The 13734-nt window shown below is 50.2% G+C and overlaps 1 protein-coding gene across 13 annotated transcripts in view; it reads right to left on the bottom strand.

Moving 5' to 3' along the window:
* The window catches only part of MYO9B (myosin IXB), a 78298-nt gene that overhangs the window by 15792 nt on the left and 48772 nt on the right, over positions 1-13734 (bottom strand). For 8 of the 13 annotated variants that reach the window (XM_081137033.1, XM_081137032.1, XM_081137043.1 and 5 more), the window contains exons 11-21: positions 12603-12724; positions 10619-10760; positions 10155-10359; positions 9552-9633; positions 8381-8470; positions 6899-7012; positions 5550-5589; positions 4470-4592; positions 3526-3606; positions 1813-1923; positions 387-509 (exon numbers count right to left, since the gene is read on the bottom strand). In XM_081137033.1, coding sequence (XP_080993159.1) covers positions 387-509; positions 1813-1923; positions 3526-3606; positions 4470-4592; positions 5550-5589; positions 6899-7012; positions 8381-8470; positions 9552-9633; positions 10155-10359; positions 10619-10760; positions 12603-12724 — 1233 coding nt within the window. The remainder of the gene's footprint in view (positions 1-386; positions 510-1812; positions 1924-3525; positions 3607-4469; positions 4593-5549; positions 5590-6898; positions 7013-8380; positions 8471-9551; positions 9634-10154; positions 10360-10618; positions 10761-12602; positions 12725-13734) is intronic. The other 5 variants (XM_081137035.1, XM_081137040.1, XM_081137036.1 and 2 more) reach the window with 3 other exon arrangements.

Raw genomic sequence — 13734 nt, 5'->3', positions numbered from 1 at the left:
GTTATAACAGGGAGCTGACCTTGGCACTTGTTGGACAAGAAGTAACCAACATACATCCAGAAGTGGGAGATGGTTTCTGGAGGGAAGATGAGTGAAGGAAACCTGCCAGACACTACAATGGTTACTGCCTGGCCCCTGAACACCCTGTGGAATTATGTGATTGTCTGTAGCCTACATGTGAGGAAACTGGAAACAGGGCAGATGCTTGAGCCCCAGGCCCACAGGTGCATCCTTTGCCTTCCAAAAAGAAATAATGTGCTGGGTCCCAAGAAACACAGCAGAGCCCCTTATTTTTCAGTGTATGACCCAGGGCTGTGGGAGGACACTGTGTATGATGGAAGGTGGGTTATAGGTTTACAGCCACCCCTGGTGGGGGTAACACTGACCTTGGTCTTTCCAATCTGGTAGCTCCTCTTGTCGACGTTCATCTTCTCCAGCAGGGCAGAGATGACCTCCCTGCAGGGCTGGGTGTTCTTGGGCAGTAAAACCTGGAACTGCTCTGTGAAATCCTAGGTGATTTTGGCAGAAAAGAGAATCCGACTAAGTGCCATCAACAAGGGTGGCAATTCCCTCATTAAGCCATTTCCAAAGCCGAAATTTAGTTTAACGTAAACAGTACTGATGGAGCTAAAATCTTGGAGTTTCTGAAATAGTCTAAAACTTAAGACTGTTGCAGACACAGAGCACTGGATCTTTTAGTCAGTTGATGAGTGGCTATCGAGGGCCTGCTTAGTGCTGGCATTGTTGGGGAGAGTGCCCAGGAGATGGGGCCACCCTCAGGGGGCTCACAGTCTACGGTTCATTAGAGAGCTGAACCACAACTGGAGGCACGTGCCTTTTAAGAAAACAATTATGTTAAATTTTAAGAGCTAGTCATTAGTAAAACACACTAGCATTTTCTCCCTTTTCTGTAATTTTGCCTCCCCTATTTATATAAGGTCAGAAAGATATTATTTCCATGCTGTGGCTGAGAAAAGAGAGGCATATAATGATGAAGTCACGTCCTCAAGGCCATGCAGGTAAATTTGAATAGGGACTAGGTGTTGCCACCTCTGGCTTTGGAGCCAGTGCTCACTCAAGCACCACAAAGTTGGTGCCAGCAAGGGTTATGAACCCAGGGTTCTCAACCCGGGCCATGCTGACCCATGGGGACATTTGGTGATGTCTGGAGACATCTTGAGTTGTCACAACTTGGGGGCAGGGGGTGAATGTGCTGCTGGCATTGAGTGGGTGGAGGCCAGGGATGCTGCTCAGTACCCTACAGTGCACAGGATGGCTCTACCATGGAGAATGATCAGCCCTGTGTGTCAGTGGTATCATGACTGAGAAACTGCTCTACAATTTGGTCTCCTCCAATGTGAGGTTACTCATGATCCCTTGTGTTTTGAGAATGCCCAGGAAGCCATCTCTGAGGTCATTACTTCCCTGGGCCTTAGTTTCTGTATCAGGAACATAGGAACCAGGCCCTCTTGCTGCTGGTTGGCAGAATAAAAGAGTTGGGTATAAAGCATCTGTCATAGAAGGTGCTCAATAAAGGGCAGCGCTGCATAGGGATCTGCTTGTGCAAATCCCTCTTCCTGGCTTGTTTTCACACCTCTGCATCATTGAAGGCTTGGCTTGGGCCCAGCCACCTCTTCTGAGGAAACCTGCCCTCCTATGACAGAGAATGATCCAGTGGTGCTGGGTGGATAAACCATGGCATAAAATAACCTGATGGGTTCATGCTCCAGAGCATCATTCTCTCTGGAAGTGGGAGGTGGCTGGCCCTCAGCCCTCCACTGTGTCACAGGCAGCCACATGTGTTCAGCCTACCTGGAATGTGTACTTGGCACTGTACCCTGACCTCCGGATGCGTACAGTCTCCAGCATGCCTGTGTAGCGCAGCTGTTGCAGCACCAGCTCATCGTCGAAGCACAGCTCTTTCTGAAATGGGATGCAATCGATCAGGGCAGGTGCCTGTGGCCAGATGTCCAAGCCTGTAGGCGTTTGGGGACGGGGAGCTGTGGGACAAGGTTCCAGCACACATATAGGCTCTGGCTGGTCTGGAACTGTCCTTAGCATGCAGCTATGGGCACCTAAGGATCTGCCTTTCCCTGCTCAAGGACATGCTTTTTGGAATAAAGAGGTGAGGCCAGCCAGCAGTGGTGCTCAAGGCATTTATTTTTTCTAGAAAACCTGATTATCTGATCTGTACTAATCCCTGTTGTCCAGAAGACAGATGTCACTCCTTACTGCCTAATTCAAGATAATATGCTGCAGAGTTCTTTCCTAAGGCCCAAACCAAACCTGGGCTGAACTTGTACTCTGTGCCAGGTATGAGGGATTCTACAGAGAGAATGCAGTCTGGGAGTGGGGAGCCACGTGCATACATGAAGGGGTGGATGCTGCCGGGGTCCCTGTGAGAGGTGTCATAGGAGAGGGGACCCTGGACTGAGGGCTGAGGAGGAGGGTGGGGGTGAAGGCCCAGAGAAGGAGGGGCTGACAGGGATGTAGGGAGATGCCTGCTGCTATAGAGATGAGGGGAAGGAGGGTCTGGGAATGATATGGTCTCCATGTTAATGGGTGTTATTTTAAGTGGATGGAGGGGAGGGAACAGCATTGGGGACGGGGTTGCCACAACTGGGTAGTGGGGGGGTGGTGCCACTTTCAGCATCTGGTGGGCTCTACAAGGCCAGAGATGCTGCTTAATACCCTGCAATTCACAGGACAGCTGCCCCACCTCAAAGAACCATCTACTAGCATGGCCCTTGCCCAGAGCAGGTGTTGATGGAGCATTTCCTGGGTTGCCCAAAGTTGAAGTAAGAATCCCTGAGAAGTAGGGCCAGATTCTGTTGCTGGAAGAATGGGGGGCAAAGACCTTTTCTGAGTCACCATTGGGAGAACTGGAAAGCAGGAAGGGAGAGGAGGAGAGGACGGAAGCCATGGCACCTGGCAGGGAGAAGCCAGGCTTGGATGCTAGCAGAGTGTCCCAGGAGCAGGGCAGAGCCAGAGAAACAGGAAGAGTAGAGATAAAGGGTAAGGAAGAAGAGAGCTGCCAGGGTCCTCTGCCCAGGGGTCACTTGTGCCAGAGAGGGAGCCTAGATCCCAAATGGTCCCCAGCAAAGTACCAGTGGACCCCTGGGACAAAAGAAGCCAGCATTGAGGGCTGAGTCTGCAGTTAGAGCCCCACCTTTAAAGAAATTTCTGGATGAGCAGCAGGGTCTGGGCTCCTGCTGCATGACCTCAGCCCCTCCCTTCATTGCGTACTCACCACTGTTGGGCTATATCTGAAGAGCACTTGAGACCTGTCCCTCCTTGAGCAAACCTTCTATGGGGCCCCTTCATATTCCAGATGACATCCCTGCTTGTGGTTGTCCTTGCTGCCTCCTGCTGACCCCCACCCCTCACCCCCCACCTCTGGCCATGGCACTCTGTTTATGGTTCCCAGAACTTATATGAACATTTGGTTCCTTGAGGCCTTTCCTGCCCCACCCTCCTTGGCCACCAGACCTCGGCCTTCACTTCCCCGACACAGGAGCTCCTCACCTTCTCAGCGTTGGAGCGGATACAGCGGATAAAGAAGGGCTCTGCCTTTCCCAGCGCCTCCAGGAGCTTGTTAAGGGATGTCTGGGGAAAGAGAAACAAGGTGCTTAGCTGAGGCCCCCTGAGGCATGCATCTCAGTGAGAGGGGATCCAGGATGCCTGCATCACCAGAGGAATCTGGGGTAATGTGGGATATGGGAGATTATAGCTGGACATTCTGACCAGAGGCTGCGCTACCCTGGGGAGACCCTGAGGGAGTTGTGGGGTCCCTGTGGCTGCCATCTTCCTAAGGTCATCCAGCTCTTTGCTTCGGATAGAAGGTGGGGAGTGGATCAGATAAACTCCTTCTGGGGATTTAAAACAAGTCGCCTCAGAAGGGACTATGTATATAGTGATTTTGGTCTCTGGTCTACTGTTTCCAAAAAGGATTTGTGGGAGCTCCTACATGAGGTAATTGTAAAAAAAGCCAAGGTGGGACAAGAAGACTCAGATTGAGAAAACAGTGAAGGAATAAAAAACGTAATGGTGAGGTGCAGCAGCCATTGGACTCTCCCCAAAAGGTATTCCTGATAGCCGGGGGAAAAAGGGAAAACGTGAGCTAAGGACACAGCTCAGTGGTTACATTAACTCACATGCTGACATGTAATTGGTTTTAAACTCGTTCTCAACCAGGGGCAATTCTGTCTCCCCTGGGGTATTTAGCAGTATCTGGAGACTTTTTGGTTGTGTCACAACTGGAGGATGCTACTGGCATCTGGTGGGTGGAGGCCAGTGATGCTGTTCAACATTCCACAGTACACAGGATGGCCCCCACCTGGGAGAATGACCCAGCCCCAGATGTCAAGCAGTGCCGGTGGGGATGGGGGTGGGGGGAACCTTGGGATAGTGATCAGCTGCCCATGTTGAGTTTGTTTTGGCTGAGCCAGATGAGCGTCGGGGCCACCCACCTGGAACTGGGCGCTGATGCTCGGGGGCTTCTTCTTCTTGTGCAGGTGCAGCAGTGACTTGGTGGTACGGTCGTGCAGGGTCATACTGATGATGAGCTTCAGGGACTTGGAGTCCAGCAGGTTCTACGACAGACATACAGTGTCTGGCCTGCCCTCCTGAGGCTCCAACGGGCACCAGGAGGCATTCATTCTGGAGCCAGGACAATGCCCCTGGGGATGGCAGCTCTTAGTATTGGTTTCATGACTGTGCTACTGGAAACTGGGGCAGGTGGGCCTGGCGGGACTGAGCCTGGGCTGTGCCTTGTGAATGGCACTGGCGCCAGGAAGGCTGATTACAGCCTCTTTTGTGGCCCAGGTGCCCGGAAGGCAAGTGCCATGAGCATAGCCTTCCTTCTGTGCAGCTCAAGAATTGCTGACCCTTACTATTGGCTGATGAGAAGGACTCGCACTGTCCCCTCTGCTAACTAGACTAGAGGCTGCTCTTACTCTTCTACAAACTTCATAATCTGCCCATATGCTGCATGTGGAGATGAGACAGAACACCTGGGTGCATGTTACCCGCAGCCAGTTGCTGGGGTCTTGGCTGCCCCTGCCTGGAGGGGCCACCCTGGTTGAAGGGTCTCCTCTCCCTGGATACTCAGCAGGTTGCATCTCCTAGAGGTGGCTGGTAGCTAAAGACCCATTATGTGGGGTATGACAGAAGGGTCTGCTGCCTCTGAGTAGCAAAAACTCTGTGGTGCTATTCATGCTCCTGGGCTCCCCATGGACCAGGATGAGCCCACCTCCTTGCTCAGTCCTTCCCCAGTCCACTCTCAGGCTTTTCCTGGGACTTCCCCCATATTCCACTTGTGCAAATTCTACTTCTGAGAAACCCAAAGACACCTTCAAATCATCTCAACAGGAGTATTTTTTTTTTTTTTTTTTGAGAGGGGGAGAGAAGGAGATGAGGGAAAGAGGAAGGAAGGAAGCCAGAGAAGTTAAAAGCCAGCCCCCCATCCCCATTTTCTGGAAAATAACTTGAGCCAGGTGCTCTAGACAGATAAAAGCAAGGCAGCATTAGATGGCGTCGCAGGTGTTTACCTTTGGAATGATCTGCTTTTGTTTGGTACCTTTACTTTTCCTGTCAAAAATATTAAAAATGGTTTTGTGAACAGAAGGAACATGGGGTCTGGATCTGGGTTAGTTCAGCAAGCCACGCCTGGCGGTTAGACGGAGCGAGAGCAGAGAGAATGGAGAGTCGAGAAGCACAAGTGCAACGAGGCCACCGCCACTGCCTCTCCAAGGACCAGGTGGGGCTCTGTGCACACTGGCTTCCCTGGGTGACAGGAGCATCTGGTCTGGGGGCCACCTGGATGTCCAGGGAGCAGGAAAGGGGGGCTGGTAATCTACACAGCAGAACATGCATCTGCACAGTGCCAGCTATGGGGCAGCTGATGGATTTCACAAAATGATGGGGATACCCTGAGTGGAGCTTTGAGGGACACTGCAAGGTTCCAGTGCCTACCAGGTGTCTCAGCTCTATCTGCTACACGTTGGCAAACTTGAAGCAGGCCCACAGAACCCCTTCTGGGTCCCCCCACCCTGCAAAACACTGAAATGGGGCCTTGGGAGGAGCGCCCTTTGAACTTGTGCTGGCGCAAAGTTAAAAATGAAAGTCGATCTTTTGGCAGAGGAAGGAGGGACAGCCCCCACCAGACACTATGGAAACAAAAGAAAAATTTCTTAAAAAAGTTGCAGCATGGCTCATTTTTAGGACCAGCTGAGGCGGTAGGGCCCCACAGATCTGCACGAAGCATGGCTGTGAGGGTCTACGTGTGTCAGGTTTCATCTTAATTCCCGTGGGGTGGAAAAAAGCCTGATAAAAATGTATTTGGAAACTGGCTGTGTTGTACGTACAAACTGTGCTCTCAGCCAGTCCCAATTGTCTGCCTGGTGCTGTGGACATGAAAATCATCATCCCTGCTTTGTAGACAAAGGTCGGGTGGTGAGCAGGAGGGATTCCGGGTCCAAACCTAGTTTATGGGGCTTCTGGGTCCTTCCTACCACATCACACCGCCGTCCACACAAAGCAAGGATACGAAATCACACGTCCTACTTCCAACAGCTTCTTTCTGAGCTCAGTAGCAAAAGAAGGAAGCAAGACTTGTTCTGCATGTCTGGGGTAGAGACTTAGACCCCGTGGGAGGAGTGCTCCTATGAAGCTGCGCAGGACACCAGCTAGCTGGTGGGGATTTGGGCCACAGCAGACCCTGGGGTGGTGTATTATGAGGGCCATGGAGCTGAGCAACTGCTGATGTGAGAATAGAACCACAAGATAGAGCAAAGTCTTTATAGCAGCTGATTCAGCATTATGGGTCCCGGGAGCAGGGGAGGCAGTCGTTGCACTTGTTGGGGGGGGAGGTGGCACCCGCAGCCTTGGGGGGACTCACAGGATGAAGGTGCGGGGTTTCTGGAGCCGACTGAGGGACTGGAGAAGCCTACGGGGGTCCTCACCCTGCCAGGGCAATCCTTTGATGGTCTTGATGATTTGGTCATGCAAATCGCTGAGAGTGAAGGGGTAAAGGGGCACAGTGACAGAAAGGAGACCAAGTTAGAGCAATGGGCCCCCCACCTGGGAGTCCCTGGCACGGTCGGGATTGTCCCCAGGCCACTGGAACCAAAACATGCAGGTGGGGGAGCCTGCTCACTGCTGCCTCTCCCTCTAGCACCAAGAAGGTCAGGGGGAGGTTCAGCCAGGAGTGGCCCCCACCCAAGAGGCTCCCCCTCCTCTGGGGGCGCTGGGGCCACTTCAGGCTCAATGGATATTCCAACATGGTTTCTCATATCATTGAAAGAGGCCTCATATTGAAAAGCCTTCTGGAATCTGTGAAAAGTATCAAGGGAAGGCTGCGAATAGAAGTGGGCTTCTCTGAGGGAAGCAGATTAGTTTCTCTTAATGATTCTGTGGCCACATGCCAGCCTCCTTGTTGCCTTCAAAAGAGGCCTTAGGAAGAATAAGTTGAAATTCACACAGGGGTTCTCAAACAGGGTGATATTGTCCACTGTGTCGTCCCCACTAGGGGGCATCTGATTGTCATGAGGGGGAGGAATTGGGGGGTACTACTGGCATCGGGTGGGTGGAGGGCAGGGATGCTGCTCAACCCTCTATGGTACACATGATAGTCCCCAACCCACAGAGTGACCAGCACAGAGCAGAGGGTGGGAAACACTGGCTGAAGGATATCTTAACCCCAAAGAATTCAACCTTAGCTACATTTTGTTCAATGGCTGTGGGTTCAGCTTCAGATCTGAGAGTATGTTCCAGGCCCAAACTCTGGCACTGGTATGTGACAATGAGAATAATTTAGAGGCGAAAACAGAGTGCTCTGAAAAAACATATTTGTGAAGGACGTCTAGATGACAAACGTCTCTGGTAGAACTTTGGAAGTGAGGAAGAACTGACTACAGAATGAAGATGGGAAGTTCTGGATTTTGTTTGTTCTGTTTTTGTTTTAAATTCCTTATTCCAGTTATTTTAAATACATGTTTAAGCTCTGGGCAGTTGGCCTGGAAAGACCCCAACCGGCATCCCCTTGTGTGTTCCATGCACCATGCCCGGCTGGACAGCCTCACTTACCTCTGTTCCCTCGCCCTCCAGGGAGGCACAGAGGGCAAAGACAACAGAGTGGTCAATCCACCTCCACACCCTGAGCAGTCAGTGCAGCGGCCAGGGCTCTGGACAAGGCCTGTGGCTTCCACCTGTTGCCCCCTAACTTGACTAAATATGGTGAGAGCGCCCTCTGCAGGACCCAGTGCCTGGTGGCTCACCAATCCCCTTGCTCCTGGCCCTGGACGCTGTACTGAGAGCCTAGGGACCAGCTCCTCTGTTGTGCCTCCCTGGTCTTGGGTTCGAAGGCCCTCACTCTACTTACTTCTTGCTTTCATAGAAAGCAAAGATGTCCTCAAAAGCGTTAATATCGAACTCCTCAGAGCCGTCAACTGAGAAATCTAGCATTGAGCAGCTGAAAGGGAGAATCTGTATAAACTAAATGCGCTCCAGGGGTGAGACCCACAGCCCTGGGGCCAGGCCCTGGGGAGACTGACATTGCAGTGACTGCCAGTCAGGGGCCACCTTTCGGTCTTTGCAGAAAAAACAACAAACAAACAAATAAAAAAACCCCTATAAGCAAGTGGGGGGGCAGGGTAAGTGATTTTTTTCTTATCCCCTTTTGGATGAAGAAGCCAATTTAAAAATGTACCTTTTTAAAAGCAGGAAAACGACACACTGTGCTTTCAAATGATAGCCAGTCACTTACCCAGGTGCTAGTTCTGCCTTCACACACACACTTTTATGTACCTCTTAAAGTTATTACAAATGGCACAAAATAAAATAACATTTTGATGTTCAAAAATTTAGTGACTTTCTCCTTGGGGATTTGTGTCTTGAGAAAAAAGTCAGGGACTTGGTAGCCCCAGAGCCTTGGCACATGCTGCCCCCATTGCTAGCATATCTGCCTGCCTTGTCTGGCTCAACCGGTCCCTCCTCTGGCGTTGTCATTGCCTCAGTCATCTGTCTGATGTGGCCTTTTTCACCCCACCTTCCTGGGAGCACATGTCTGATCATTTTTACACTTAGTACAAACTGGGGTATGTGAAGAGCCTTTGGTCATTCCTAAGTGGCCACAAAATACCCATAATCTCATGTGCAACAAGGAGGTATCAGCGTTTCTGACTGTGAATGAAGTAAGTATCTTAGTAGATCTGCTTTCAGGACACCAGGGCCAGGCTGAGGGAGGAAGTGCTTTTAAATCAAGCCTGTTGCTTGGAGGGCACCACCAGTGACTCCTTGGCACCACCCACCAACTGCCACAACCCAACCATGAAAAGGATCCTTTGTAAACTGAGCTACCCCAAATGTTCCTAAAGCAGATGGCCTGGGTGCAGAAAAGTAGCAGCCAGGTGCTGTTTGCTTCTGGGTCTTTTTGGTTCAAGCACTTGCTGGGTAAGGTCAACCCCAACCTGGGTTCAGGGTGTGGGGTTTCTGGTACCGTTTTAATGCTGCTGCCTACCAGCTTCCATTGGACAAATCAAGGTCTTGCTCACCGGTACAGCTTTTCCGAGGGGGTGATGGCTCCTCTCTGTAGCTCTCCGAGGTGACTTCGGGCACCAGGGCTGCCCAGACATGCTGGGGACACAAATAAGATGGAGTTGGGGACATGGGATTGCCTAGAGCTGGAAGGCCTTTGTCTTTTCTAGGAGGCTGTGGTCCTGACTTGAACCTATCTTTATAAAACAACCTGATACTCAAATGTGGGCAGAGTAGGGAACTGTGAAGTGTCTGATCCCCAAACAGCAACCATTTATTCCTATTTTTCTAAAGGCCTTAATCTTTTGGTCCTCCTGTTAATCAATGCCCTTTGTAAAATGGAGTCCCATGGCTGGTGTCTGGAGCCCAGTGATCCTAAGAGAGCCACTTAACAATTCTGGGCCCCAGGTTGTCACAGAAAACAGGATATGCCTTCCTGCCTTGTGAAGGTGATGATGTTAAATGATACGCCTTGTAGAGTTTCTGTTTGGGATGATGAAAGAGCTCTGGAACTAGGTGAGGGTTGCACATTGTGATGTGCTAAATGCCACTAAAAGGTGCACTTCAAAATGGGCTCTGAGTGTACCCCTTTTGAAGGTGACATGGAACCCCCCTCATACCTGCAGCCTTTTCAGCCCTCTCGGCTCGCAGGCGTCCAGCCTCCCGGAGCACGGCCATGGCGCGGATGGCGGCCCGGAGCATGGCCCAGCGGAACACTGCCACTGGGTCCATGCCAATGAGCTCCCGCACATAGGAGCTATCACTGCCCCGCAGAAGTGCCACAATGTCTGGCCGCATGTAGTCCATGTTCTTTTCCCGGAAGTCCTGGCGGGGAAAAAGGCAGGCAGTCACTCATAGGTGCTAGGACGGGAAGGGCTGGTGAGGGTTTGGGGACCCATTGTAACAGAGAGTGGTTTCTGCCCATGCAGTTGGGGATTCTGGGATTGGGGACTGGGTCTGAGCACCCTGCTACTTTGCCCAAAATGACTGATCTAAAGGGGATGGACTAAGTAAGCACCAGAGAGAAAAGGCCTCCAGGTCACCCACGTGATCCATTTCCCACCTCCTGGTCCCCGACTCGTACCTTAATCTGGTATTTAACCTTCCCTGCGAAGTGTTGAATGATGAATGCTGGCTCCATGATGGGGGTGCCAAGGAAGTACCTGTTGTCCTCGTGCTGCTGTTTGAACTTGGCCAGCAGAGTCTGGCTCGTGGCATGGGGGAAGCTGGGAAGAAGATTTGAAATTGTTAGCTGCAAGAACGGTGGCCAATCACCTGCTCTGCATGACAGGTTGCAGGTCCTCTCCACTGAAGTGGGCAGGCAGGCAGGTGCTTGGGCTGCTCTGAGTGTTAAGGCTGAGGGCCAGGAACCTATTGCCTGGTATGAAGGGACCACGGGAGAAAGGATGCATTCAGGGCTATGGAGTGAGCTCAGAGTGGCAGAGCAGTAAGACTGGGACTTGGACCTACTACGGGCAGCTCCTAGGAATGATCCCAGGATAGGGTAACTCTGGCCCCAGATTCACCTATACCTGGATGCTGTGTCTTGGAGGGGGTCTTGCCTGGGCTCCCATTAGTGGGAAGGGAGTAGGGACAGAATAAAGCACCCACTGTACCTGGCTATTTCTGCCTCCCAGGAAAGATATGCTACGACTGGCTTTGGCATGCCCTGCCTGTGTCCACCTAGCCTTGCTGCAAACACACAGTACAACATGCCTTTGAATCCCCTGCTTAATGGGTAGGGGCGGGGGGTGTCAAAGGGGAAAATCCTATAGCTACAAAGCACATCATTTCCAGGGCTGGGGAAAGGATATGGAAAGTGAGGGACCCATACATATAGTTGTCTGGATAAATATTTTAATACACTATTTTAGAAAATACAAATCAATGTAAAAAGAAATCCCTGAAAAACCAAAATGGGCAGATTTTAAACAAAGACAGATCTGACCCTGCTGGGCCTGGTCTTGTCTCCCCCACATGCAGGTCTGAGAATCTCCTAGGAGTGATGCTTTAGCTAGCCCTTCCTAGCACCCTGCCCTTGCTCTCATCTGAAGGTTTTCTCTTTGGATTACGGTGTGAATGAATGTGTCTGTCCCCATCCTGGATGGGGACTTGGTGTGAGGCAGGAGGTGAGCCTAATTGTTCCAGCCCCACAGAGGCCTCAGCAGCACACAAGGGCCCAATAAAGAGGTGTTAATAAAAAGACATGTCCTGATACCTGGAAGCTATGAATGTGACCTTATTTGGAAATAGGGTCTTTGTAGGTGAAGTTGAATTAAAATGAGGTCATGAGGGTGGGCACTAATCCAATATGACTACAGTCTTTATAAGAAAAAGAGATGAGACACTGACAGACAGAAGAGGTGGTGATGTGACCACAGAGGCAGAAATTGGGGCAATGCAGCCAAAAGCCAAGGATATCTGGTGCTGCTAGAAGCTGGAAAGAGGCAGGAAGGATTTGCCCCTAGAGCCTTTGGTGGGAGTGCGGCCCTGCCAACACCATTATTTCAGCCCATTGATACTGATTTTGGACTTCTGGCCTTTAGAACCACGAGAGAATAAATTTCTGTTGCTTTAAGCCACCCCCTTTGTGGTCATTTATTACAGCAGCTGCAGGAAACTAATTCAGTAAGTGAATTTTAGTGACTGCTATTTCAGTGACTGCAGCTGGGTGACCAAGCATGAGGCACCTTATAAATATTTCTTCCAGCCTTCACTGCATCCTATGAACAAGGGGTGCCAGGCTCTGCAGAGAGTAGGCATCTGGGCCCTCGATTCCACATGCTGCCCTTTGCAAGGATGCACCAACCCAGTTCTTAGTTTCTAGATTCAGGTCGCACAACCTTTCCCAAGAACTCCCTGGTGGGCGTGTTTCAGAGTTGTTATTGCACGTGTTAATATTTCCATGGTGAATGGCATATGCATTCTGAAAATGTGAGGTCAAGATTTGTGGCCAAATGAGTATGATGAACTCAGAAGTTCTTGGGATGTTTGGATTTGGGGTAAAGCTCTGGGGACTGCAGAACTAGATTAAGGGTTTGTGGACACACTGGGACATCGACACTCACTTGCTCTCTTCATCCAGCAGATAGAAGAGACCAGTGGGCTTCTTGCTGATCAGATGGATACAGCCGACATTGTCCGTGTAGTCAATATTGTGCCATGAAATCCCTTCACTCTGGTACTCCTCCTGCAGGGTTTGGGTGGGGTATCCAATAAGTTCATTATTTCATGGCTTTGTTAATTTTCACATAGCACGTTACATATGAACATGTTATACAGGGATGGGCAAAAGTAGGTTTACAGCTGTGAGTACACTGTGCCATTGAGTTAATAAAGCTATTTAATAATCATAACCTGCATGTCTTTTTTCCACATGAACAAGTGTAAACCTACTTTTGCCCACCCCTGTATTTATGTATGCATGTACATATCTATATATAGATGTGTAAGTAACAGAATACGTATTATTATACCTATAGAAGTACATTAGTAACTATATAAGGTTATTACATAAGTTAATAATTAGCAACATGAACAGAATGCACATTTTCAAACATCTATCATAGCAAGGTGCTTAACATCACACTTAAAGTCACTTTGGAGTCAGCAAACTTTCTTTGCAAAGAGCCAGACTGTAAATACGTTAGCTGCAGGAGTTAGATCTTATCTGTCACAATTACTCAGTTTTGCAGCTGTAGCTTGAAGCAGCCAGGGATGGTATGTAAATAAATGGGTGTGTCCATGTAGAAATAAAGCTTTATTTATAAAAACAGGCAGTGGGGCTGGACTTGACCCCTGGGCTCCTGCTCTGGAATTGCAATGTCTATAATAGCTATATAATGTAAGTGACCTATGTAACTTCAAATTTACTTAGAGTCACACTTTAAAATGTAGAAAGAGCCCTAGTCAGTTAGGCTCAGTGGTTAGAGTGCTGGCTCACGGACTGAAGGGTCCCGGGTTCGATTCTGGCCAAGGGCATGTACCTAGGCTGCAGGCTCAATTCCTGAGTGCCAAAGGCAACCAATCTATGTGTCTCACATTGATGTCCCCCCTGCCCCTTTTGCTCTGTCTGAAAACCAATGGAAAAAATATCGAGTGAGGATTCAAATAAAAAAAAAAAGCAAAAAAAGCCCTGGCCGGTGTGGCTCCGTGGTTAGAGCGTCAGCCCCCCCCCCCCCCCACAGAAGGGTTGTGGGT

The sequence above is a fragment of the Miniopterus schreibersii genome, assembly GCF_964146895.1.
Source record: "Miniopterus schreibersii genome assembly, chromosome: 4".
Taxonomy (NCBI): Eukaryota; Metazoa; Chordata; class Mammalia; order Chiroptera; family Miniopteridae; genus Miniopterus; species Miniopterus schreibersii.
The sequence above is the reverse complement of the archived record's forward strand: the minus strand, read 5'-3'. Positions and strand labels throughout refer to the sequence as shown.